Source organism: Ursus americanus, chromosome 1 (genome assembly GCF_024610735.1).
Source record: "Ursus americanus isolate L20-20 chromosome 1, mUrsAme1.1.p, whole genome shotgun sequence".
Taxonomy (NCBI): domain Eukaryota; kingdom Metazoa; phylum Chordata; class Mammalia; order Carnivora; family Ursidae; genus Ursus; species Ursus americanus.
In genome coordinates this window covers 74317909-74345599 of record NC_142127.1, presented here as the reverse complement: position 1 = coordinate 74345599, position 27691 = coordinate 74317909, and the positions used below count along the sequence as shown (strand labels likewise).

The 27691-nt window shown below is 41.7% G+C and overlaps 1 protein-coding gene across 3 annotated transcripts in view; it reads right to left on the bottom strand.

Annotated features, from left to right (window-relative positions):
- LOC123798188 (aldehyde oxidase 2) overlaps positions 1–27691 on the bottom strand; it is a 78534-nt gene that overhangs the window by 12675 nt on the left and 38168 nt on the right. For all 3 annotated transcript variants that reach the window (XM_045806437.2, XM_045806438.2, XM_045806439.2), the window contains 15 exons: positions 26126–26222; positions 25539–25663; positions 24498–24631; positions 22143–22230; positions 19134–19220; positions 18752–18943; positions 16331–16558; positions 12452–12547; positions 10511–10639; positions 9072–9146; positions 8252–8304; positions 6763–6877; positions 3240–3305; positions 2940–3128; positions 100–267 (listed from right to left, as the gene is read on the bottom strand). In XM_045806437.2, the coding sequence (XP_045662393.2) occupies positions 100–267; positions 2940–3128; positions 3240–3305; positions 6763–6877; positions 8252–8304; positions 9072–9146; positions 10511–10639; positions 12452–12547; positions 16331–16558; positions 18752–18943; positions 19134–19220; positions 22143–22230; positions 24498–24631; positions 25539–25663; positions 26126–26222 (1842 nt within the window). The remainder of the gene's footprint in view (positions 1–99; positions 268–2939; positions 3129–3239; positions 3306–6762; positions 6878–8251; positions 8305–9071; positions 9147–10510; positions 10640–12451; positions 12548–16330; positions 16559–18751; positions 18944–19133; positions 19221–22142; positions 22231–24497; positions 24632–25538; positions 25664–26125; positions 26223–27691) is intronic.

Here is a 27691-nt window from a genome sequence, read left to right as displayed (position 1 = left end):
TTGTAATTTGATCAGATTAGGTTATGAATTTACCTTAGAAGTCTAAGAAACAAGAGATAGAAAAATCACCTTTTAGTAAAATAACCAATAATTCCATACCATCTCTGTGAACCGATCCGCACAGGCCATTCGAACCCATTCTGGCGTTGCTGGGCTCCTCACTGTGAAGTCCTCCACGGTGTCTCTTTCCCTGCGTGCTGCGGCCACAGCATCAGTGATGGCGAAGAACACAGACGAGCCCAAGAACATCCCAGACTCCCCCAGGCCCTGCAAGAAAGCACATTTGTTTTAGAATCCTCTATACTAGATTGCAAGCTGCTATATTTCAGGACCCGGCTCTTTATTCACCGTTGTATCCCTAACTCTTAGCACAGTGTCTTGCTCACAATAATTCTCAATAGTTTGTTCACTGACTTATCGACTGAATGAAGCTTGGGTACTCTTAAAAATCCCAATACCACCTGAACTTCCCATATCTGTAATGCTGTCTAGGTTAAATCTTTATAGGAAAGGTGGGTGTACAAGTCTGTGGGGTATCCTATTATTTATTTATTTATTTATTTATTTATTTATTTATTTATTTAAGATTTTGTTTATTCACGAGAGACAGAGAGAGGGAGAGGGAGAGAGAGAGTGTGGGAGGGAGGCAGAGGGAGAAGCAGGCTCCCTGCAGAGCAGGGAGCCCAATGTGGGACTTGATTTCAGAATCCTGGGATCACGAACTGAGCCAAAGAAAGACGCTTAACTGACTGAGCCACGCAGGCGCACTATGTGGTATCCTATTCAGAGAAGCACATTCAATGGTCAACTTCATGAGCAGAGAAAAATGCCTCGTTATGACTCCAGCATCAGGGAAGGTAGCGTACTCTAGACGAGGAGTACAGACTTGGGTACGAGATGATAGGTTGCAAGCCTAGCATCTGCAAGGAACAGTTGGAAAATGTAAATGTGTGATGTGGGCAGTTGAAGGACAGCAAAGAAAAGCGGGAATTATGGAGAAGTAGAGATACCCCCTGTCCTGTCTAAAGGAGCCCCTATTCTTCAGTCCTAGCTAATTGATGTCTTCTAAGAATGTAGCCAATTACCAGATCAACCAATTTTTAAAAAGAATTTAGATATTCTTATTTTAATGTACAATTCCCTGATTTTTAAGACTTATTTATTTGAGAGATAGAGAGAGAGACAGAGGAGGAGCAGAGGGAGAGGGAGAGAGAGAATCTTAAGCAGACTCCCTGCTGAACATGGAGCCCAATGCAGGGTTCCATCCCAGGATCCTGAGATCAAGACCTGAGCCAAAGGCAGACACTTAACCAACTGAGCCACCCAGGTGCTCCTACAATTCCCTGATTTTTAAAAACACTGTGTGGGTCATAGAAACACATCTGCAGCCTATATTCAGCCAGTGGGCCCCCAGTTTGCAACCCTGAGCTAGAGACATGAAGTTTGAATCCTGGCCCTTACTCCCTCTGTTTCTCTGGGTGAGATTATCTCTCTGAGCCTCTGTTCCTTTATCAGTGAAATTCAGGCAATGATATCTACGTTACAGGGTGTTGTAAAGTTCAGAAAGTGCAAAAGCACCTAGCATAGTGCCTGGTACTCAGTAGGTCCCTGTTATTATATACATATATTATACATATATAATATATATATAGTGCCTGGTACTCATACTCAGTAGGTCCCTGTTACTATATATATATATATACTATATATATATATATATATATATGTATATAATATATATATTGCTCTTGGAGCCTGGTACTCATACTCAGTAGGTCCCTGTTACTATATATATTATATATATATAATATATATATATGTATATAATATATATATTGCTCTTGGAGCCCTGAGAGCTGCTCTTTGAGTGACTTCCAGCCTAATGAGAATCCAAAGGGGATGCTTATTGTCCTTCCTTTCAAATTTGCACCCCTGCATCTCTCCACTCCCCAGCTCCATCAACATATGCCCAGAGAAAGTTCCTGGGCTGACAGTGGGCTCCAGTTTGGAAATGATAACATTCCAGCAGATATAGGTGAACTCCTTTTCTCTTATATCAATTCATCAATCCTAGTAAGAAGTCTCCTAAAAGGCTTGAGAGAAAATTTTAACAATACATCTCAAACCTAAAGGAAGTTTCTACTCTGAGAGTGATTTTCACATAATCTGTATATAGCAATACCAATAAATGAGGACCTTTATTTTCATTTGCAACTCCACTCCTTTAGTACTAACGGTTTGTGTCTTTGCTTCCTGACACCACTGACATTTTGGGCCAGATAACTCTTTGTTGGGGGGCTGTCTTGTGCACTGAAGGCTGCTTAGCAGCCTCCCTGGCCTCTCTACCCAGAGTAGGAACATCTCCTCCCTCCACAACCCCAGTGTGACAACCAGGTGTATCTCCAGACACTGCCAAATGTACCCTGGGGACCGGGTGAGAACCACGGTTCTGGATCCATTTCTGGCAATGGATGTGGACCCTGAGCCCCCAAGAGGTGAGTGATTCATCTACGATCACAGGGAGCTGGCGAGGCTAGGGTAAGAACCCAGGTCCACTGAGGCCTCAGTCCAGGATTCTTCCCATGTTGCCACTGCTTCCTAAGATCTCAGTAGTATTGTGCCTTCAATCCCATTTAATATTTTAGTCTCAAGGTTCTTCAGGGAAAATATTATTCTATCATATCAGAACTTCTCACCAAATGTTAGCGTTTCCAGTGAAAGAGGATATTAATAAAGTCCTTGGCCGAGGACGGTCATTGGGCACAGATCACTCCTCTCTGAATTCCACTTTTCTCTAGGTGATTCTTCTCCAAATTCTAACAGTCTCTTGTGATTTGGTCTTGATACAGGTTGACATTATTATTACTTTTTTCATCCACCTGCTTTCACTTACCATGCTACTTGATGGATCGCATTGCACAGCAGTTTGGGGCACTTACCTTGGATGAATAGATGGTTGGTGGGGTTTGTGAGGATGGCAACAGGGAGACATTGAACTCCTCTGGGACGTCAGCGATGGTTGGAATTTTGTACTCGTCTGGGCCTCGAGAGTACAGAACACCTTCTGGGGAATATTTCAGCTCTTCAGTGGTATAAAGGCCCATTCCCTGAATAAAGGAACCTTCAACCTGAAAGGGAAAAATGTCAAGCTCTGTGATGCTGTATGCTTTTTAGAAGTACCTAGCTGCCCCGCGGTGACTTTCAGGAAGCAGCACCCATCTCCATGGGCCAGCACTTACCTGCCCAATATCAATAGCGGGATTTAGGCTGCAACATGCATCCATGACAATGTCTGTTCTGATTTTCTGCAAAAAATGAAAATTCCCTCATCATAAAAACTTAAATTAAAAAGATTATCTTAAGGGTTATTTAAAAGTTCTCCAGTTATTCCAGAACTCCTGCTGGTTAATGAACACTGCACTGAACCTCATCAATATAAGAGGTGGTAAGAAATCTGCCAAACTCTTCAACTTTAGTGCTAGGACTGGTGATGAACCAGAAGATCTTATGTAATCATGGTTTTGACTTTTCTTAAGTGACTCCAAAGTCCATGGTATGTGAGTGCCTTTGAGTGTCACTTAGTGAATAATTGATCCTGGTTGCTTATCTGATTCTAAACCTGGATTTGTTGTTCAACTACAACTCATGAACTCAACAAGGCTTCATGATGATTTGATGGGGGTGGTATTATTACCGTTTTACGAAGGAAATCATGTAGCCATAGTGGCATGTATGAAATTGGAGATTTGAAAGATCTTGGAACATATGAAGGGAAAATGTTGAGACTACCTTTGCTAATCTCCTTCCTTCCCCGAGAAACATCGCACTAATTTGGCTCTTATGTTCTGGCACAGGGTTCGTGCAGATGGGTTGTTAAGGAACCACAGAAAACTGTACATGGCAGTGGTCTATCTTGGGAATATCTCTGGGCTTTCCTTCGGCCCCCATGTCCTGTGCTTGTTCTGACAATATCAGCATTCTCTGTTTAGCCTTACTAGCTGGGCTCCTCCTTTCTATCTAGCCCTTTGGGTTGGCAGTTCTCTTTTGACTCAAATGTTGACCTTTCAGACAACTTTCTATGGGCATTGGGACCAGCCTTCCTTTATTCTCAACAGATGGGGCAGGAGGTTGGACACACCTCCCACACGAGTGGGCCTTGAATTTATTTCCATCTTGAAAACTGGTAGATTTTGCACTAAGTGTGTTGGCCAGTGGGAAGAGATGGCTGTGCACTGATGGGACGGGCACATGCTCTGACCAGCGGCAATAGGCCTGTCATTTAATTTCTCTGATTTCCCTTTAATTCAAAGTAGTTTAGCCTCTTCAAGGAATAAGCTATTTCATGGGCTAAAGTGACACCCTAATGACTGAAACTTAACTAGCAATAAGAAAGGCACAGGGACAACCAGATTTTAACTTTACTGGTACCATAAATTCTGGAGGATCCTCGTGAGATTTGTTTCTTTGTGGATTTATACCAAGGCCCTCAGATAGAACTTGCCAGATAAAATAAGTAAGTTCCCAATGCTGTATTGAGCATATTTATACCAGAAATTTATTTGTTGTTTATCTGAAATTCAAATTCAACCAGCCATCCTGTATTTTTATTTGCTAGTAACAAATCTGGTAATATCACCTTCAGGGTGGAAGTTCAGAAAATTAGTTGATTTCTAAAAACAGCTTTCCAGAGGTGCCTGGGGGGCTCAGTAGGTTAAGCGTCTGCCTTCAGCTCAGGTCATGATCTTGGGGTCCTGGAATCAAGCCCCCTGTCAGGCTCCCTGCCCTGCAGGGAGTCTGCTTCTCCCTCTCCTTCTGCCCCTCCTCCTGCTCATTATCTCTCTCTCTAAAATAAATAAAATCTTTTTTAGAAAGTTTAAAAACAGCTTTCCACTGAGTGTGGAGCCCAGAATGGGTTACAGGTGTGCCAGGGCACTGACACTTGGACTTCTGTGGGGTCTGGGGCAGGATTCTCAGGCTGGTCACCTGCCAACGTGAGGTCCTTGTTTGCAAAACTCTGCTGTGCAAATATTGTCATTATCTATGTGTACCATGATGTGAAAAACATTAGGAAACAGAGTTTTAAAATAATCGTATGAACAATCTGTGATCCTAATTTCATGAGTTTACTTCTTCACCATGATCTAGAGTGAAAATGGGGATATAATGTATCCTAAGGATGAACTCAAGTGGAATGTGAGGGCAACTGTTCCCCAGACATTTACATTCATTTACTGTATTTTCTATCTTATCTATATAAAATTTAAGCGATGGACAAATTCACTAAGAATGGGGCGAAAAAGACATTTTGATAAGATTTCCATATCAGTATTTGCAAATTCCTTCCTATTTTACATAAATTGACCATTTCTAGTTTCAGCTAAGATGGTTCAAGATGATGTTGGAATAATCTGTATATGAAATTTAGATATGTCATTGGTCCATTCTGTAAATTTCTTAACAATTACTATACTTTGGATATTCTATATTCTTTTTTTATAACTTATTTAAATTCAATTAGTTAACATATTAACATACAGTGTATCATTAGTTTCAGATGTAGAGTTCAGTAACTCATCAGTTGCTTATAACACCCAGTGCTCATTAAATCACGTGCCCTCCTTAATACCCAGCACCCAGTTACCCCATCCCTGCACCCACCTCTCCTTAAGCAACCTTCAGTTTGTTTCCTATAGTTAAGAGTCTCTTACTGGATATACTTAATTTTATTGAAGGTTTCGGTAATCTCTCTATTCTGAGAATGACACCTGACATATATTCATGGTTTACCTTTTATGGTGGAAGTTTTAACTCTTTTTTGGGGGGGGGAAGTTGTTAGCTTTTGATTAAATATGACTCCCTGCTTCCAGTAGGATGCTTGCTTAAGTAGTAAACATAAAAATTATTTTCATACCCCTCCCCTATCTATTTTGTTAGGGACAGTAGTACCCTTGGGATAATTGACTTTAGAGAAACATTACAACGTTATGTGCTCTCAAATGTTTACTCAAGACAATTTACTAAATCACCTATTCCTTCAGATTAGGTAACTTGACCTTACTTTAGGAACAGACCGTTTTTTGTTTTGTTTTGTTTTGCAAAAACTTTGGAAAGCAACTTTGTTGTCTGAAATGGAATAAAAAACAATGCGTTTTAGACTGTCACGAGCAATTTGGTTTTGACTACTTCTTTAAAAATTTTTAAAAATTAAATAAATTTTCATTGAGGTATAATTGACATTTAACATTATATTACTTTCACGTATACAACATAACGATTTGATATATGTATGTATTGCAAAATGACTATCACAATAAGTCTAGTTAACATAGTTACCACTACCACACATGGTTAAAAAAATTATTTTTCATGTGATGAGGACTTTAAAGATCTACTCTCCTAGCAACTTCCAAATATGCAATACGGTATGATTAACTATGGTCTCCATGTTGTACCGTACATCCCCTGACTTAATTATTTTATAACTGGAAATTTGTACCTTTTGACCCCCTCCACCCCTTTTATCTATGCCCTTACCCCCATCTCTGGCAACCACCAACCACTGTTAGGAGCAATTCCTTCTTGATGACTTCTTCTTAAGTGGAAATTCAGCATGAGGCTGGATCTCTAGACATTACCGAGGAACTGAAAAAATCCTGTTCTTATTATACAACTGTTGCATAATGAAATTGGGCTATTTATTGTACAACACAATTTTGTGGTTGTTGTTTTAATTTGCCGAGAAGAAAGTTATACTTGGCTTACCTTGTGAGCGCCCGTCAGGCAGTCAACTTCAACCTCTGAACAGGCTGCTCCATAGACATAGTACGGGAAAGGGTCTCCTTCTCCCTTCTCCCAGTCCATGAAAGCCTTGTAGCCCCTGATGAAAGAAAGAAAGCCCATCGGCTTGGGGTGGTGGGGTTGCAAACAATGTTGACGCATTTTAAAAGTTATTATGATAGTATTTCATTTTATTGATACTTATTTCAACTGCTTTTTAAACTCATTTAAACTACTCCTTGGATTTCTGACCTAGCTAATTACAGCAGCACTATCATGAGCCTCCATTTAAAGAGAACTCTTTGTGCCACAGTTAGGATGCCAAAAAGAGAGAGAATCCAACAGGCTGTTTTGGTCTGGACCTCCCAGTGTGTCTGTATCCATGGCTTAGGGTTTGAGTTTTAGCTCTGATAAAATCTCAACCGATTTTATCAGCATTCCCAAAGGGACCCCCTAGACTGTGCTAACTGGGGAACTGATGATAATTCAGGGATGGTAAAAAAAAAAAAGGGGGGGGGCATGTAATTCCATGCATTAATGTACAATGGAAGATGTACCAGGCTAGAGGGCTGATTTGCTCTCTTCTTGGGTAACTGAACTCAGAAATTTAGAGCTCATTACGTACAGGGCACTGGGCTGCTCTGTTATCTTCCGCCTTCCTTCCTTCTTCATGAAAAAATTGCTTTACTGTTTTCTCTCTCTCTCCGTGTGCATGTGTGTGTTTAGTCTGGTGATTTGTTTCACTAGATGATAAAACTGATGTCACACACTTCCTGCACTGGACAACCAGTTCTTCTCTTTGCGCTTCATTCAATGAACATGAATTGACTGAGGGCCTCGCCCTGACAGAAACTGTGCAAATGAGGATCGGCGATCACCCTACGCATCTCTTCCTGCCCACAGAGGAGCTCCAAAACAGAAAGTTTTTTTTTTTTTTAAGATTTTATTTATTTATTTGACAGAGATAGAGACAGCCAGTGAGAGAGGGAACACAAGCAGGGGGGGTGGGAGAGGAAGAAGCAGGCTCATAGCGGAGGAGCCTGACGTGGGGCTCGATCCCACAATGCCGGGATCACACCCTGAGCCAAAGGCAGACGCTTAACCGCTGTGCCGCCTAGGCGCCCCCCAAAACAGAAAGGTTTTATGGTAAAGGGAGGGAGATTTGTAAAACTGAGTTGGAAGTTATTTCTAATGATGGTATTTTTTACTACTCAACAATGAATATTAAATGATGATTAGATGTTCTAAGTCATATTAAAATAATTTTTTTTACCCAATAAGGGTATTTTTATTATTTAATATTTCTTTGGACATAGTTCAAAGGCTTACATAAAATCATATAATTTTAGACTTAGAATGGACCTCACTGATCACATAATTAAAACTTGTTTTACAAATAAGGGACCTAAGGCCCAGAGCAATTGGGTTACCTTCTATTTTCTCAGCTAAGCTCAGATATTATTGTAATTTTTACCTGAAGTATCCAGTGGCTGAAAGACTGATTCTTTGTTCGAAAGCAGCTTCTATCTGTGGAATGGGCATATTTAGTAGAATAAAATAGATACATCATCTGAGAGGTGAAAATGAAAATATTCTCTATATCAAAATTGACATCTGATAATTTTTTCTGGTGCTTTGTTGCCAATAATAGAACTCATTGTAATATTTTTTTCCTCAGCTGGTACACTAACAATTTCTTTCTGATTGGGCTGAGATGTCTGAATTAAACAAATAAAATAGATTCCTGCTGCACATCCATGATGTAGGGCCTGAGTTCACAACGTCTTTTGGGGCTTCGTTTCTCCACGTTGGAACTCTAGATAAGTGCGCATGTGTGAGATAACTGTTCTAATGAGATAAGATAAAGGATGTTGTAAAGTTGGATTAGATGAGTCATTTCCTTTGAGACATGTTTAATAGCAATTAGGCCTTTTGGTTTTCCTCCTCCCCACTTAAAACAACAATTGTGTGTGTGTGTGTGTGTGTGTGTGTGTGTGTGGCTTAGGAAGGCTAAATCTTTTCCTCTTCTTATTTAAGCAGAGTGGGTAAGGCCTCTGGGTGTTCTTCATAAGCTTCTGTTCCTCCTGTCAGTAATGCTGTTCCCCGGGCTCTCTCTCACACGTACCCGGTATACAGCATGGAGCAGCTGCTTCAGCCTTTCATGATCCTGCCCTTTTGCCGAGGTCCACTCTTAGGAAAACTGTGTGTGGTGTGGCTATACACTGCCGTGATGCTCTCGGCCCTGCTTTGGAGTGTTTTCTCATTTGCCGTCACAAATAGAGGGGAACACTTACCCAGTCTTCCCATGTACCTTCTGGATTTTTCTTAATGATGGGCTCGAGGCGTTTCAGAAGGATCTGACAAGCGTTCTTGAAGGGTAAAGAAGTGAAGTCTCATTAGAGAGGTGCCCAGTGGTTGGGATTTGTGTGGGAGAATAGTAATCGATAATTGATTAGGTTGATAAATGTTTATGGAGTGATTGATACTGTTACATTCGGAACAGTTACCGCAGGTTTTTTTTTTTTTAAACCTCCCTGGTTCACTTCCTATGAAAATATGGGCTCAGCTGAATTTCTGTTTTCAGGTCCCCTTTCTATTTGTGCTCTTAATTCCTTCTCTTTTTCTACATTTTTGACTTATACCTTCTTTTGTATTTTCCAGCCATTAAAATCAAAGGAACAAAACATCTTATTTTCATTCTAATTTGTGCTTTCCAGTCTGCAACAATAACATGCCAATATCCCTGTGGGTCTGAAATATTATTCAACTCTCTGTCCATCCTTCCATCTGTTTATCCATCCACCATCAAACTACTGTAATGAAGGCCTTGGTTTTGGGTGTGAAGTGATAAGATAACTAAATTTGTCTTTAGAATAATCTGCAAAGTTTCCGATCCTTAACACAGATACATAAAACTCTAGAAGATGGGTTAATGCCTAGTTTGGGTTGACAATCCCCATACACACTGAGCTATTCCTATCTTGTGTTTAAAAAATATCAGAAAATAAGTACAAAGGATAGGCATGAGTGCTGTGGTGGATTGCACTGACATAGACGCTTTAATTGAACCAGATCTACTTGGTGGGGTTCTTACTGCTTTCTCCTACTTACCTGTCTGCAGGAACTTGTTTGTGTCAGAAGAAACTTGCCCAACTCTGCATTATTCAGTACCCAGATTTCTTCTTTCTGTGTCTCCCAGGGACAGAGACTGCTTATTCACCAAACTCTGTTCTCCCCTTGTTCCATAGTAGCTGGGCCTATGGTGTACTTCTCCATATTTTCCCAGCCTCCTCTGCACTTAGACGCAGCCTGGGACTTGTTCTGCTAGTGGGTGATGAGTGGAAGTGACTTGCATCACTTTCAGGTCTGACCTCCTTGCTTCTTCTCTGATGATGATGCTTAGGGCGGCCTTGAAAGCCACACGTTGAAGGTGGAGGAATTGCCCTTAAGCTCAGGGTGCTCTAATGACCGAACGGTCCCCCTGGACCGTTACGTGTGCAAGGAAGGGATTTTTGTCGTGTTTGAGCCACTGTATCCTATGTGTCTGCGTGTCACCTCAGTTTAGCCTACTCAAACTAGCACACTGTCCCGACATTTTGGTTATCCTGAGATTATGTCTAGTGCCACAGATGACTTCTCTGAAGCCAGCTGCTTGTGTCTGTATCCAGCGAAGAAAACCAGCGATATGGAAAAAGTGCTGAAGGGAAAGACAGACGACAGACAGGGGGAGCACCTGCACGGCTCTGCCGTTGACATCCGAACCAATGGAAGCCGCCGTGGCAATTGTATTAGGCACTGTGGCCGTACTTGTTTCACAGATGTGCAGAGAAGACATGGGTATGTTTAATTCACGGCTGGCCACCTATGAGAAAAATCAGTATTTTCAAGTCCAGCAAAGTCTTCTAGGAAGATTTGAGTAAATTTTTTAATTAAAAAAATACTACCATTTTTATTACATCCATGATATCCTTGAAAGCCTAAATTAATGTGTTTTTAAAAAATTAAAACCACTTTTTAGTAGAGCCTCATGCTGATTTTTAAAATGTTTTCTTGGTAATATTCCATAATGGTTCTTCCAATCAAAGTTAGTGTGTTTAGGATGTGAAGGATTTCCTTTTTTTCTGAGTTTTATTTGGTGGCAGTGGTAGGAAGAGAGAGAGTGGACTGACTGGTTCAGAAATTGGTCTTAAATCTGTTGGTATGAGCATCCAATGAATTTCAAATGACCCTGAGAGCCTGTCTTCTTTCTTGCCCTCATCCCAACTTTATCTTTCGATTCTCCCTCTTGCCTTCTATTTGTTCCCTCCTGTTTATACTCCTCTATTATTTGCTGTTCACTGTTTTCTTTTCTGTTCTTTTTCTTCCAGTTTCTCTAGCAGACACATGTGGAACGATAGATATTTAATCACAAAGAATGAAAAAGGGAGAAAGAAAGGGAGGGAGGGAAGGAAGGAAGGAAGGAAGAGAAAAAGCATTATTTTGGTTTCTGTTGTCTTTTGGTTTTGGCAAAAAGTCTTTCTCCAGATGTCTGCAGTTATGGTCTTGTTCCCAAGTGCTAATCTACAGAGTAATGCTGTTGTAAGATTAAGTTTCCCCAGAAAGAGGCCAAAAAAAAAAAAAAAAAAAAAAAAGGACAATTTTGTTGGTTCTTGGAGATAAAGAGCCAAAGGGCATGTATTGGGTCTCCTCCCTGGGAAGGCCAGGTGGAGCCAGTGTGACATATGTCTGCATCTAAGTCCTTCTGGTCTCATCAGGGTCCTCTAGCTGCCTCTCGCGTTTGTTTTTCTTCCTACAATGGCTATGTTATTTCCAAGAAGAGGCATGCTTCCTCAATGGCATAGGAAAAGGGAATGCTAGTTCTCTTCCTTCAGCATCTACATCAGTCCCAGGAAAGGATCTTGGTCCTGGGCCTTCCGCCTGGACCCATCCCTGCGGCCAGTGGGTTTAGGGACCATCACTAGCCAAACCTGTCACCTGCGCCTCTATCTGTGGCCGGAGTTGGGGAAAGGAGGGAAATGGGTAGAAGGTACCAGAATTGAGGAGTCCTTTAGGCCTCTATGGAATGTAGGGGGTGTATTCCAAAGGAGCTAAGGGGCCAGAGAGTCAAAAGCTGCAGATGTGTACTAGAATAATCTAATGAATTTGTCATAGTTAAATTTTTTCAATTTAAAGGAGTATTCTTTTTTTTTTCTCTTGAGATCATTTCTTCCTACTTTGTGGATATGTATGTGTGTGTGTTAAAATATACTTTAAAAATTATAGCATGATGGCAGTTGATGACATGCTTGTCCTTACTTGTCCAAATTGTATATTAGCAACCTAATGTTGTTGTCCAAACTTTAAAAATCATGCATACTGGTCTCAAAATAGAAAAGCTGGGGAACTCCTACTCTAGGTAAAGCCTGCCTGGGGCACCTACCACAGTGCTCCAGGGGCTCATTAGTGGTGTTTTCACTAACAACCACCTCCACCCAGAAATCCTGGTCACGTTCCAGGACTATTTGTACATACGTGGGATTTCTGCTACCTCAGACATTCCATTTGATACCGAAGAAGTTTTTCAACCAAATAGTCAAGACCTTAGGATTTGATCATCTCCCCCAAAATTAGTGCCAAATGTCAGTCATGGCAACAATGTAGAGAGAGATTAATGACTTAATTATATATAGCTTACCTGCAGCATTTTGGTGTGAATACCTTGTCCCAGTTCGTTGCCTCCATGTGTGACCAATACAGAGCCATCTGTGTAGATATGAACGAGGGCAGCTGCCTAGTAAAACAACCCAGAAGGCACAGCTCAGTGCAAGTTTAGTGAGGTTAAATATAAACAAATGAGGTAGTGAAACCCCAGTCTTACAGAGTAGGGAGGGTCAGAGAAGCAAGCTTTCCAGGTGGGATTCTGAAGCTTAGATCTGTTCTGTGCAATAGTCACCTGTAAAGAACATTCCTATTTAGGAACCTGGTTTTATTTATTTATTTTTATTTATTTATTTTAAAAAAATTTTAAAAGATTTTATTTATTTTTTATTTGAGAGAGATCATGAGCAAGTGTGAGTCGGGGGAGGGGAGAGAGAGGGAGGAGGAAAGAATCTCAAGCAGACTCCACACTGAGCATGGAGCCTGACATGGGGCTTGATCTCATGACACTGAGATCAGGACCTGAGCCGAAACGAAGAGTTGGACGCTTAACTGACTGAGCCACCCAGCTGCCCCAGGAACCTGGTTTTAATAAGAGCCCCTTTGGATCCTCAGGAGTTATGAGTATTGGTTCCAACTATCACTCCTCTGCTTAAAGTCTCTGGTTGACCATTCAGCTAACTAATTAAACATTTGTTAAGTACTTGACACATGCTGTGTGCCAGCCTGTGCTCAGCTCTGGATATACACAGATGAACAAGATGTGGTTCTTCCTCGACAATGTAGTAGGTCCCATGGTAATTGGGGGACAGGCTGGAAAGCAAGTCATAACACAGTATGATTTGTGAGGTCATAGTGGATATGGGTGGGCTCTAAATTCAATAACTGGTGTTCTTATACGAGGCTGTGTGAAGACACACAGCAAAGAAGGCCATGTGAAGATGGAGGCAGAGATTGGAGTGACATGGCCATAAGCCAAGGAACACCAGGAGACACCAGAAGCTGGAAGAGGCAAGAGAGGCTTCTCCTCTGGACACTTCCGAGGAGCATTACCCTGCTGATACCTTGCTTTTGAACTCCAAGCCTCCAGAACTGGGAGAGCATAAACTTGTTGTAAGCCACCCAGTTTGTGGTACTTTCTTATGGCAGCCACAGGAAATGAATACAGGGGGTGACCAGCTCTTCTGTGAGAGTCTCATGGAGGAAGGTCTCGTTCAGTTTTGTGTCCTGTAGAGAACTTGGAGAAAGTCTGAATCACATAGACACTAAATAAATGTTCGTCGAATTGGACAAATGGAAATGTGGTATTTTTCATTCCAGAAGGAGGAGGAGAAGAAGGGGGAGGAATTAGGACTTTAGTCGATTCTGTCTCAGAATGGTTTGGAGGAGCTTCGGGGTGTCCAGGCTTCTAGATGCTAATAATAGTATTTATCATCGTGGGCCTTTTGACTCCCTCTGACAGTGCTCCCCATGCGTAGTTTGGAGAGTAGGTGTTCCAGCTTTGTGAGTCATCAGCAGCCCCAAAATAACACATTTCAACTCCGAGCCTGCTGATTCTTGAGTGCATCAGTTTGGAGCTCTGTGAAGAAGCTGGAAGCCTTTCAAATAGAGCTTTAAAGTCACTGCATGATTTAAGGATTTGTAGGTGTGTGTGTGGCGAGGTGAGAAGTTGGCTCCCGTGGTTGATGGCAGAGAACAGACTGTGGTTTAGGTGAGGGGCAGCCATACAAGTGAGGGGAAGTGTTGTACATTAAAAAATAAATACATGGTCTTTGTCCCTGATTTTTGGCACAGAGGTTCAAAAATTCTTGGAATTTACTTTCTTTTGTATGCCCTTCAGATGATTCTTGGGAGAAGCCTAGACAGTTTGTAGGGGATGGGAATTGCTGCCAGAAAAACCAACCACGTGGCTAGAGGCTGCCAGCTTTCAGCCCCACCCTCTGACCTTCGGGGAGGGGAGAGGGACTAGAGATTGAGTTCAATCACCAAAGGCCAGTGATTTCATCAACTGTGCCAATGTAATGAAACCTTCATAAAACTCACAAACAACGGGGTTCAGGGAGCTCCTAGGCTGGTGACCACAGCCACAGGCTGGAGGAGAATGGCATGGAAGCCCCATTCCCCTCTCACATACCTTGCCCTATGTACCTCTTCCATGTGGCTGTTCTTGGGTGGTATCCTTTATAACAAATTGGTCATAATAGTAAGTAAAGTGCTATCCTGAGTTCTGTGAGTTGCTCTAGCAAATTATCACACCTAAGCGACGTGGGTAGTGGAAACCCCTGAATCTGTAGTTGCCTGGGCAGAAGTGTGAATAGCTTGGGCACCCTACTTTTGCTGGTGTCTGAAATGGAGGCAGTCTTGTGGGACATAGCCCTTGATCTGTGGGGTCCGTGCTAACTCTGGGTAGTTAGTGTCAGAGTTGAATGGAATTGTTGCACACTCAGTTGGTGATGGAGGATTGGTGCAGAAAAAACACAACATTTGGTGTCAGAGAAAAAAAAAAACCCACACAGGCAGGTATCTAGAATGACTTACGCTCCAGCTGTTGAATTAGTCTAGGCCTGTAGGTGTAATGGTTAACCTTCCTGCACCTCTGTATAGAACAGGCATGCTGGACCTGAACAGGAGTGTGGCTCAGGAGGCCAGGGAGTCTCATCCTACTCACTGGAGGAGCCACAGCCCTGGGCAGTGTGTCTGAGATCTCCTGGGGGAGGGGTGTGGGCTGCTTTGGGTAACTACGTTGTGCTCCAGGAACCCTGCCAAGTGTTTTACATTGATTAGCTTGTTGAGTCCTCATCAATCCTAAGACAAAGGATTATTATTATTCTCATTTTATAATTGAGGAAGCTGAGACTCGGAGAGGTTAAATAACTTGCTTAATATTACACAGCTAGTAAGTGGGCAGGGCCAAGGATTTCTCAGGTCCACCCAACTCCAGTTGCTTAGGGTTTGGGGGCAACTGCTTTATTCCCGAAGAAGGATTTCCTCAGAGAGGGCAGCTCTTGTGGTGTGTGCATGCGTGTGGGTCTATTGGCTGCTGGTAGTTGGGTATAAGTGGGAAAATGCTTTCAGTGCTATACACACAAGGGAGATCTGATGCATTTTTAGATTTAGATTTAGATCTAATGTATATAAGATTTTTCCAGTTGTGGAGTCTCTCCTTCTGGTGGACGATAATGGGGAGGCAATAACATTTCCCGGTTTTCTAAATAGCTTTCCCACATGGAACCCGTTGGGATTGCTGCGAACACTCGTCTGTACCAGTCCTGTGTTATTTAATGGACTCATCTAATTGCACCTTCCTCCTACCTTCTGGATGGGGCCTTCGAGTGACTTGCCTCTTCCTTTTGCAACCTACCTGAAAGGATTTTTGGGCCACTCACCCTGGTTTCTCCATTAGAACTGACACAGATTCCTGGGAGAGATGGCTGGAAACAGCCAGCTTGGAAGGGCAACATGCAGGGACCTCTCTGCTTAGACTTTGGATCACCGAGGAGAGCTGAGGGGTCTAGGGCACAAACTGCGAGAGGCCCACTTCCTGCCCAAGCCATAACCCCCAGGCTCAGAGGGCTCAGCAGCCCAGGCCTTGTGGGCTTTCTTTCCCTTTGGCATAAGGATGATTTGGGGTGCGGTGGGGTGGTGGTGGTGATCACGGCTGCGTCCTGGCAGCCATGCTGGCAGCAGGGTTGCTGATGCCATTTTCTGCCACTGAGATATTTTTTCTACAGCACTGTGTTGAACGAGCTTGCAGATGGGGGTTCTGCTCAGGGAGTTCTTTACATTTTTCCCAGGTGCTGGGGGAGGGGGGGGTTAAGTGCCTGGGAAATGTGATCCTCTACCAAAGTCAACGTGAGCAGACAGGGCGAGAAGCGCATCTGATCTAAGGGTTATTTACCATGTAGAAAAGCCTTACCTGGTGATAGCTTGTTGCAGCAAAGCCGACTGAGAACTTCATGGGGATGATTGCCATGCCCTTCTTCTTCCAATAATTCTTCTTGTTAAACTCTTCCACTTGCATTCTTCTGCTGTGAAAGGAAGACTTGTCCAAACACTCATTCCAACATCTTATCAGGGTCTCAGGGCTGAACGCTTGTTTGTAGATGGTTTTATCAACCGTTTTGTACATGTTTTTCTCCCTAATCTGCAATGGGTAGGAAGTTGAGTCAATAGTTACGATAAGACAGAAGCTGACTGCAAAAGAGAGACTTGAAAAGCTTCCCCAGTAAAACACAAACTTTGGTGGGAAGAAGACAGGGTGCTTCTTCTTTCTTTGAACAGCGTGTTCTTTTGCAAAAATAATGGGAGTTAGGAACGCCTGGGTGGCTCAGTCGGTTAAGTATCTGCTTTGGCTTGGGTCATGATCTCGGGGTCCTGGAATTGAGCCCCATGGCGGCTCCCTGCCCAGTCCCTCGGTCCCTCCCCACCTCTCCCCTCCCCTCCCCGCTCATGCTCTCTCTCTCTCTCAAATAAATAGATAAAATCTTTAAAAAAAATAATGGGAGTTATTTCTCATCTCTTCTTCAATGTACCAATCAGGGTTTCTCCCTCCTGAAAGTGGAGGATAGTGGTAGTAACTGCCCTGGAGGGTAGTAGGATGGAGGGGCCGAGGGAAGCAGAATCTCCTTTTTTCCTACAAGGTTCAGAGGTTGAAGAAGAGTTGGTAGATTGTGTATCAAAGCAAGGATGTATTGTCATAATTGAAGATTTATTCTGGTACAGAGGAAAGGCACTGTGGCTAGTAACAATAGCAGATCTACTGTAAGCCTTCTAATAGCCTCTGGTCAAATCTTTTTAAAAATGTGTTTGAATATGGGGTGTCGTATGTCCTGGAAGCCTGTAAGACTTGACAAAGAAGGAGAACCTACTGAGATATGCTCAGGAAGTCTTCATTCTCCCTATTTCACTCTAGTAACAATAAAATAATTACCATGATCTTTAGTAACATTGGAATAATACCATCCAGTTTATGAAAACAAATGTTTCATTTGATTCTTGCAGGAACTCTGTGTGGTGAGTCATATCATCCTTGTTTCATAGATAAGGAAACCGAACCACAAGGAGGTTGCCTCTCCTTGCTGGAGCCGCTCCATTTGCCTGGATTACCTTCCTATTATCTGTCCCTATTATTCTTCAAGGTCTATCGTAAGTGTCATCTCCTCCAGAAAGTTCTTGCTGACTCTCCTCCCCCCAAGCCAAAGCGATGTCTTTCTCCTTTGTACTCATAGAACACTTTATGTGACTTCTCTTAGGATAACTATGGTCTTCCTTGTACAATGTGTAAGTGTTCTCCTGTGTGTATGAAGTACCCTGACAATCATAAGCCTGGTGGTCCTCTCTGTTGATCTTAGGAGCCAAGGGGTTCAAAGGACAATATATTAAGTGTGGCTTCTGGAGCAGGAGACTAAAGGGAAAAGAAGTGTAAAAAGTAGGCTAGGGTCTGATTGAAATGTGTGAGGGCTAGAAAGGTGTTATTAATAATTATTTCAATTGCCAGTGACTGCCTCTCTCTGGCCTGCATCCTGTCTATACTGTGCACCTTCTAGGATACTGTACAAAATAATATTTTGGGGGGGCATGTTTTGGCAGTATATCTCTCAAAAATTTTCATACTAGCAATTCTACTTCTATAAATTTATCCTACAGATATATACAATAGGGCAAAAATACATCTTTATTTTGGTATATCTGTACCAAGATGCTTTTTGCAACACCATTTTAATAGCCAAAAATGGGTAACAACATAAATGTGTATCATAGTGGAGTGGCTAAATAAATTATAGTTAAGTCCCTATTACATAATATTATTCAGTTATGAAAAAGAATGAAGTAGATTATTCTAGTGACACAGGAAGAGAGCCATGACCTACTGTCAAGTAGAAAAAGTATGATATGCTTATCATGGTCCCATGCTGGTAAATAATTCTCTCTCTATATGTATATATAATACATCAATGTTTATGTATGTGTGTATGAATATAGAGGGCTGGAACAATAAACATAAAACTATTAACAATGGTTACCCTTGACCAATAGGGATGATGGGATGAAAAAGGGGATGTTCCCTTTTTATTTTAATTCCCTCAGTGTGGTTAGAATTTTAAAAAGAGTAATTATTTTTATAAAAATTAGAAAAAAGAAAGAAACAGAAAGTTGTTTGCATATGGAGGTAGGAAGATAGTGGAAAGTCATTTCTTTCAGGTAGCACTTAATTTATCTCAAATTCTGAGCCAGGGCTAATTTGAGCGGCTCTTCTGGGGTCTCTCCTTGGGTAGCTAGTTCCCAACCTCATCTGATTCTTCACCAACTTTGGTTACGACCTTGATTACAACCTTACCTTTTCTGGCAGAAGGCCACATTTGGCTGCCACAGCTGTGATGCAAGATTCTGTTATCAGGGTTCCTTGTGGGAAGCCAAATCCGCGAAAGGCTGTGTTAGATGGTAGATTTGTCATGCATGCACGGCCCCGGAACCTGAGGTTGCGGATTTTATATGCATTTTCTAGCTTTAATATAAGAAATTCTGTTACCTAAAGTGAAAGGAGATATTAATATATATTGGACAATACTTTTTTTTTTCCCCTGTAAAAGTCAAGTACAGAGTCTAACTGCTTGTGGAACTTGGGTAAGTACTCGAAGAAACATGCTCCACAAAGACGCATCTAGAAATTCTGCATTCTACTCAGGGTGAACGCTGGTGCTGGCTTCTGATGCACATACCAGCTCAGAGTCATCCAGCATGCATCCTCCGTTGACGAAGCACTCGATGTCCAGAGCTTTGATTCGCCCGTTGTTCATGAATCCCACCTGTCACCAAGTGAAGGACATTTTATGATCTGTCTAAAATTTACAAGCCACGTTTAAGTCCCAACCCAACCCTAGGATGGAGTGGGATTGAAGGCAGACTCTGCTCCCATTTGTTTGGTGGTGTGCCACCCCTGGCCATCGCTTGCCTGACAAAGAAACCTCCCCTGAGCTGAGTTTTGCTGAGCCCTTCCTTTCAAGGCATCATTTTCTGGCTTGGCAGTCAGTATGGAATTCCAAAGTCCTTGCTTGCCTCCTGGTGTATAATTGCTACCCTCTTCTTCCTTGTTTCTTGAAGAGTCTCCTTCACTTTTTAAAAAAATATTTTATTTATTTATTTATTTATTTATTTATTTATTTATTTATTTATTTAAGAGAGAGAGAGTGTGCATGCACACGACTGGGGGGGTGCAGAGGGAGAGGGAGAAGCAAACTCTCTACTGAGCAAGGAGCCCCACAGAGGTCTCATTGCGGGGGCCTCAATCCCCCTGAGCTGAAGTCAGATGCTTAACTGACTGAGCCACCCAGTCACCAAAAGTCTCCTTCACTTTTTACTAGTTTTCCTTCTAATTTAGTCTATAGTTTCTCCCCCTTGTGGAAAAGTCTCTGGAATTCCAGAGTGCGTGGGAATGAATCAGTGCATCTCGTCATGGGAAAGCTTGGGAAGCTGAGGCTGGGGAATGGACATGAGAACAACTGCTCTCATTTCAGGGAGCTGATGAAGTGCTTTGTGATTAAGGATGTCACAAATGTGAGCTAGTGCTGTTGTTCTTATTGGGACTCAAAGAAGCACCTTGTATTTTTCTGAAGTTGCCACTCCCCTCCCACCCACCTAGACCTGCTGGTCTGCATAGCCCAGGTTGAAAATTTCCCACTTCCTGTTGTACTTCTACCAGAAAAGGATTGGCCCTGGTCCCTTCGCCTTTTTTTTTTTTAAAGATTTTATTTATTTGACAGAGATAGAGACAGCCAGTGAGAGAGGGAACACAAGCAGTGGGAGTGGGAGAGGAAGAAGCAGGCTGCCAGCGGAGGAGACTGATGTAGGGCTCCATCCCAGAACGCCAGGATCACGCCCTGAGCCGAAGGCAGATGGTTTAATGACTGAGCCACCCAGACGCCCCCCTTTGCCTTTTTGAAAATGGGCACAACTATATGGCTATTATCATCTATGGAGGTGTTGGATAACAAAGCAGAGCACTTAGCATGTGTAGAAAAATCCACAAATTCAGAGTTTATGGTAATTTTGACAAATGCTAGGTTGAAGTTTACCTGTGACTTTTCATGAAGAAAGGATTGCAAAGCAAAACAGTATAATAAATAAGGTAGTAGAGAGAATTCTTAAACTGTTTATAAACTTTTTAAGAATTTCAGAAGAACCTATTTACACGTAAACATCTATTATGCTAATTTACAAATAGCTCTGAGCAAAATTTTGTTAGCTAGGTTTGAATGAAGATCTCTCTCTATATATACATACACATACACACATCTCTCTCACCACCCACATCTTACTATATTGGAGGTAAAATTATGTTTCTTTAAAAATAAAGTAAAATTTGGATTTTCCAAAGTCTATTTCCCTCATTTTAATTATATTTTACATTACTATAATACATTACTATAATTACCAAAATATTTACAGTCTAGAACCTTCTTAATAAGTTCTAGTACTGAAACAGTCTCATAAATGCAATATAAATAAAGCCTGATTTATAACTCAGGCCAAATCCGAAGAACTCAACAACCACCATAACAAAACACAGTGCCATAATCCTAGAATGTGCCTCTACATTGTTCTTGGTGCGAGAAGATAATAGTAGTTGCATTAATTTCCGTGCATTTGAAGGCAAATAAAAAATTTAATGGCCAACTGTGGTCCTTTTCTCACTAATTATAAAAATTACTAATGCCAATGGAAGAAATAAAACGGTGCTGTGGTATGGCTTTAGTAATCCAGGAATATCATACTTTAGTAATCTAAGGCAATGGCATCAGGTAGACTATCTAGCCATGTGTATGCTGTAAACAGTTCCCAGATAAAACATCTCTGATACAGAAATATTACATTAGAACTATCCTAAAAACTCAGTCACAAATTTGAAAAGTACTGTTGTTGTCAACTGTATGTTAACAGTATTTTTAATGGTGTTTATGACATAGTTGCATAAAATGCAATGAGTGTGGTTTGAAACAATTTAAAATTATTTCATTAGTTAGTGGATTCTTTTTTTCCTATTTGCAAAGATCTTTTGTGACACTTTCATAACAACCTGGCAGAAACACTTGTAAAAATGATTTTGTAGTTAAAATGGTAAAATTATTTCCAAACATTTCAACTGCATAATATTTTTTCTTTTTTAAGATTTTATTTACTTATTTGGGAGAGAGAGTGAGTGAGAGAGAGAGAGCGAGAGAGCACACATGAGTGGGGGGCGGGGAGGGGGGGTGGAGAAAGGGGCACAGGGAGAAGGAGAAGCAGACTCCCAGCTGAGCAGGGAGCCTGATGTGGGGCTTAATCCTGGGACTCCAGGATCATGACCTGAGCCGAAGGCAGACGTTTAACCGACTGAGCCACCCAGGCACCCCTACTACAAAATATTTTTATAGTCAGGAAGTTTTGTTATAACAAGTGCTTATAGTTTATCTCATTTTTTGTCTTCGAGGAACCACTAACGAAAATCTTACTCGTTCAATAATTTTTTATCATTTGAAATTGTGTTTTTATCATTCAATTTTTTCCTAACCTATACTAGATTTACTTAAAGTTCCTCATAAAATTTATGAGTATTCAAATACATAGCATTTTCATTTAATATTTTAGGTAAGATCATTGTTTTTAGAATTTAGCAAAATTGAAATAATAGAAAATGATAAAACCACTCAGATAAAATGAGATATTTTAATAATTTCATCTTTAATACTCACTTTATATTTTCCAAATAATGGGTGTCTTCCCCCAGTTATTAACATATCATCTTTGCGATCAAGAACAAGACGAATAGGATGACCAGTTCTAAAGAAAACAAATCTTAGTCAGATTCTTCACCCATTTCATCCACCCATCCATCCAGTCCCCTATTCATCCATCTCCCCGTCTAACATCCACCCACCCATTTATTCATCCCCTCATTTAACTATCTACCCACCCATCCATCTATCTACCTTTTTACCCATCCATCCTCCATCCATTCTCCCACCCATTTATCCAACCATTCATTTAACCATCTATTCATCCCATAGATAGTCCCTGAGTGCATACAATGAGCTGGGCACTGATCTGAATTAACACGTGACCAAATTACTACTGTCTCTGTAGCCTATAACTCAATGGTTGGAGATCTACCTAAAGTGATCAATGTCACATGCCAGTTAACTTGTGTTCTTTTTTTTTTTTTTTAAAGATTTTATTTATTTATTTGTCAGAGAGAGAGAAAGAGAGAGAGAGCACAAGCAGCGGGAGCAGCAGGCAGAGGGAGAAGCAGGCTCCCCACTGACCAAGGAGCCTGATGCAAAACTTGATCCCAGGGCCCTGGGATTATGACCTGAGCTGAAGGCAGACACTTAACCGACTGAGCCACCCAGGCGTCCCTAACTTGCATTCTTACGGCTTCAGATTTGATGCTTACCCAGATCCAGCCATTTTGCATATCCCTACCACTAGTGACAAAAGAGAAAGAATGGGAATAGATAAAGGCAAATTTAACAACACAACTGCAAAAACAAGGCCAAGTACTTGTCCTTAGCCTGCTGAGTTTACATCTTCATTTCTACCCATGAACGCTACTCTGTTGGCCAAGTTGAGCCCTTGGGTAGTCGGAGCTTTAGCCTTTCTGTATCTCTAGGGCAATGGTTCTGGACTCTTTGGAGTGCAAAAGAATCATCTGGTAGGTTGGTGAAAATGCAGATTCCTGAGTCTTAGCCTAGGACTCTCATTCAATACGTTAGGGAGGGGCCCTAGAATTGGCATTTTTCTCAGTGATTCTTATGCAGGTATTTTCAGGTACGTGTTGAAAACTACAATTCTGGTACAAGATTTCCTGTTTTTTTGCTCTCTTGTGTTCTTGTTTTTGTTTTTTTAATGGTGGAGACTACCTGGAGCATCAATTAAATGGAAAGTTTCTGGGTCCACCCCCTGGTGATTCTGAATTGGTGGGTCTGGGATGGGGAGGCAGGAATTTCTATGGGTCTGGGAGCGTCTTATTATGAAGAGTTTGGAAACCCTGCTCTAGGAACTACTAAATGCATGCCTGATGTGTGCTGAGACAGGGTTGTAGCTTAAGGCACTGGTTCCCACACTTGGCTGCACAGTGGCACCACTGGGGTAATTTCAGATATAGTGATGCCTGGATCTTTATGGGGCAGCTTAGGCATTGGGATTTAAGTGCTCCCTGGATGATTCAAATGTGCAATAATGCTTGAGAGGTCTTAAAGGCACAAAGCCTGGTGGGAGTATGATGAACTGATTATCCCTTGCCGGGTACTTGGTGGGTGTGAATAGAGAGGTTCATTATGGAATGAACTGGAGATGGGATTTGGATCCTGTGATTTTCCACCTCTCATTGCTGAATGAGACACACATCTGAGTGCTTTGGAAGCTAGCTCTGAACTACACAGAATTTGTCAAAGGAAGCAGGACCTTTAAACTTTGTGGGCTGACTGGGGCTCTGACAGTACTTGTTACTACCAAGAAACAGCCATAGAAAATGAACAAGGAACAGAAAAGCCAGCAACCTGAACAGCATGAACAGCAAAGGAGCAAGCCTTCCGGCTGAGGTTAGCCCGGGAACTTTCTTTGAGGATGTCATCTGTCATTAAGCAAACATTGAATAGCCGGCCCTTCCCAGGTGCAGAGAGGCAGAGGGTGGGAGCCTTTCTTTCCTCGCTCCACCCTGTCTGCAGCTGGAGTAGGAAGGAAAAGTGGGGGAGGACCCACCCCCTTGGTGTTCCACTTGGGCAGGATACTTGTCCCACCCCTAAATGGGTCACCTTCCCTGAAACTCAAGAACAGGGCAGCCTCAGCCCTGGAGCTGTTTAACTCATAATATCACTTTTCCTTTTTATAGCAAATTAGCCTATTTGAAGTCCTATGTACATTTGAGTTCTCCAAAAACTCTAAGAGGGTAGGTATTGTATCTATAATTATAAAGAAAAAGAGACAGGAGCCTGAATTGCCCAAGGACACTCAGGTGGTTACGACAGCAGTCCGAGTGACTCTCAGTCCACTGATTTACCCTTAGCTCTGTACATTTTACAACCTCCTGTTTTCCCAACTGCACTTACTTGATAGCGCCCACAGCTGCAATAGCTCCAAATACAGCTGGTCTTCCTACTTTCCCACCAAAACCTCCACCCACCCGTTTGACATGACAGGTGATCCTGTTGATGGGGATGTTTAAAGTAGAGGACACCGTTTTCTGTAAAAGTTAGATAAAGGAAAAGTTTTACAAGAAATGGCAAAGAAGCCTTTCGTTTTCTGAAACAACATCATAGCAATATTCATCCACACCCACTGTCAGAAAAAAAAAAAGACCAACAAAACACTAAGATAGTCTAAATCTGTCTTGCAGAGCTCTATTGATTCATAAACATCGTTAATCTTACAGAACCGCCTTTTCAGCAGAAAAATGGTATTTTCCAGAAGGGAAACTGTCTGAGTCCCAGATTCCTGTCAGAAGCTGGAATCATAGCCAAATGCCCAGACCTGAAGTCCCAACAAGTTGAAAATCAGCAAACTCAGGAAGGCTTGCTAAAGGAGATGTCTGCAGCTAAAACCTAGGGCACTTTGCGACTGGGAAATGAAAATGTGCTATAAAGTGATGTGTTCTCTCCAAAGGTTATCTGTAATGATTATTTTAGAGAAAAATCACATACAGATATAATTCAGTGTTGTTATCCAATCATAGAGTTCATTTAAACATGTTGCAGATGAATGCACTCTTTAAATCTGAAGTGACTGTGGCTGTTCCTTTATTTTTTAATTTGATTTAATTAATTTTATTTAATTTTAATTCCAGTACTGATAATATACAATGTTATGTTAGTTTCAGGTATACAATATGGTGAGTCAACAATTCTCTACATTACTCAGTGCTCATCATGGTAAGTGTACTCTTAATCCCCTTCACCTCGACTGTTCTTTTATTTACTTGACAGGACCAGAAAAAATAAAAGGGTTCTGGTATTTTAGCTGCTCCACTGGGTGTCCAGTACCTGGGCATCAAGTTTCTACAGGTAAAATGGCTGCCAACTGTGAGGCTGTGGGGATCGAAGGCCATGATGGAATTAGGAAGTTGGGAAGGTAAAGGCGATCCTGGACCTCACCTGTACGTGGGCTGGATCCTGTGTTGACACATAAATGTCCAGTTCTTTGTCCTCTGCCTTCGGAATAACAAGCACTCTTTGTGTTTCCATGTAAAAATGTTCCTGTCCTCCAACGTGGACCTCTCCTGTTAAGTGCAAGACAGGGAAATTCTTGAAAGTGTGTGCTAGTTGGAAACTACCATGTTGAGGAATTAAAAAGCAAGTAAGATGTGGACAGACCAGAGTGGATTTGTTCGGACCAAAGAACTAATGGATCAGGCATTTGTCCCGTGGCAACTGAGGGCAATCTGTTTCTGAGACTACGGTTTTGGATAACGAGTTCAAAGTGTCTGGTTCTATTCCTCTGTCCTTGACTAATCAAAGTGCTAGGGACTTTTCTTCTATATATTCTGTTGCTCCCCCCCCCCCACCAAAGGTAGCACACACACATACACACTCTCACAGTCTGAAAGGAAGAGATATAAGAGAAATTTGGCAAAGTGCTGAATCTTTAGATGATGCCCTTTCTCAGGGAAAATCACACGCTCTCAATGTCTGCTTTGGAATAGAACCTGCAACGATTCTATTAAATATCCTGAGCCACTTACCTTCAACAATTTGATCGACTTTTTCAAATGCCTCCTCAACGTTTCCTTGTTCAAGTTTTTTTTCAGGGCATAGGAATGAGTTGTGCTTTATGGCATCCTAAATGATAGGAAAAAACCACACAAGCCAATTTAAAAAAATTTTTCTTCCAATGGCATTTTTTTTTCTTAATCAAAGGTCAGTAAACTCCCCAAAATAGCCATGAAGGGAGTCATCAAGTGAGGGAGTACTAGAGTAGTGGGCTCATGGCAGAGATGAGATGGATGTCAGGAAGATGTCTTCTAGATTGCAGGGAAAATCAATAAGGAGGATTAGGGAAATGTTAAGAATTGAGATCTGGGGATGCTATGATAGCCCAGGATGATCAATACTCATTTCTCATCTTTAGTGTGTATGTCCAGGGAACAGGTGAAGGGTTTAACTGCAGTAGGGGTGAGCTTTGGCCCTCCTTCTTTATCTTCTTCCTGAAGAAAAGTACTTGTGTCAGACTTAGGTAACTCATGTACAGGAACCTCTAACTCAGGGATCTGAAGAACTGAGGCCAAGTTGATGGAGAAGACCCAAGTCCCAACATATCTCTGAGCAAGAAAGCCCAATAGATACTGTAGGAAGTTTGTTCATTTCTTTGGGTATTTGGCACATCTTGTAAGAGCCTTTCTAGTCCTTTCTTCTATGTTTTCTTTCTGACAATAGCGTGAACTGACTACACATGAAGCCTTGAAGCTGTCCCATTCCGAGGCTCTGTGAATTCACGTATTAACAGCTGATCCTTGGTGAGCCTTTAGGCCCAATGTGATTTTCCATACTTCAGAATGGCACCTGCCTCCTGCATTCTTACTCTCCAATAGCCTTAGAGTTCGTCATCTATCTTGCTCATTATGATAATGATAATGAGAGCAGCCAATATTTACTGAGTACTTGCTTTGTGTCAAGCACTGCACAATACACAATGCATGTACATACATTCTCACGTTAATTCCATTATGATCTCTGTTTTCCAGATGAAGAGACTGGGCTTAGAGAGGTTAAATACCTTTCTTGAAGTCATGCCGAAAATAAGAGATAGAGGCAGTGTTCAAGCCCCGGCTTAAATTTCAGAAGCCTCTTGCCTGGTGAAGAATACTTGATTTCTTAAAGCAGCAGAAAATGGGTACCAGATAGTGGAATTTTTCATTTTCTGTTACACCAAGATCTCAATGAGTCACCCAAGTTCATGTGGAAGTAGGTTTATCGCCATACTGGAAATGCTTCATGAGATCATTTGATCTTATTGTAATATGTGCTTTATTTAGTGAGGATTGAGTATGTGCCAGGCACCGTGCTAAGTGTTTTCCATGTATTAACTCATTTAGTCTTGTAACAGCTTAGTGAGGTAGGTATTATTATTATCTCCATTTTACAGGTGAAGAAACCATGGCACCTTAACTCACCTAAGTTAGTCAGGTGTGCAGCCAGGGTTTAAACCTTGCAGTTTGATTCCAGAATCTGTGCTTTTAGCCACTACCCTCCACTGCTGCTCATCTCTACAGTCATTGAAATGAGTGAATGGATGTATTATTGAATAAGTA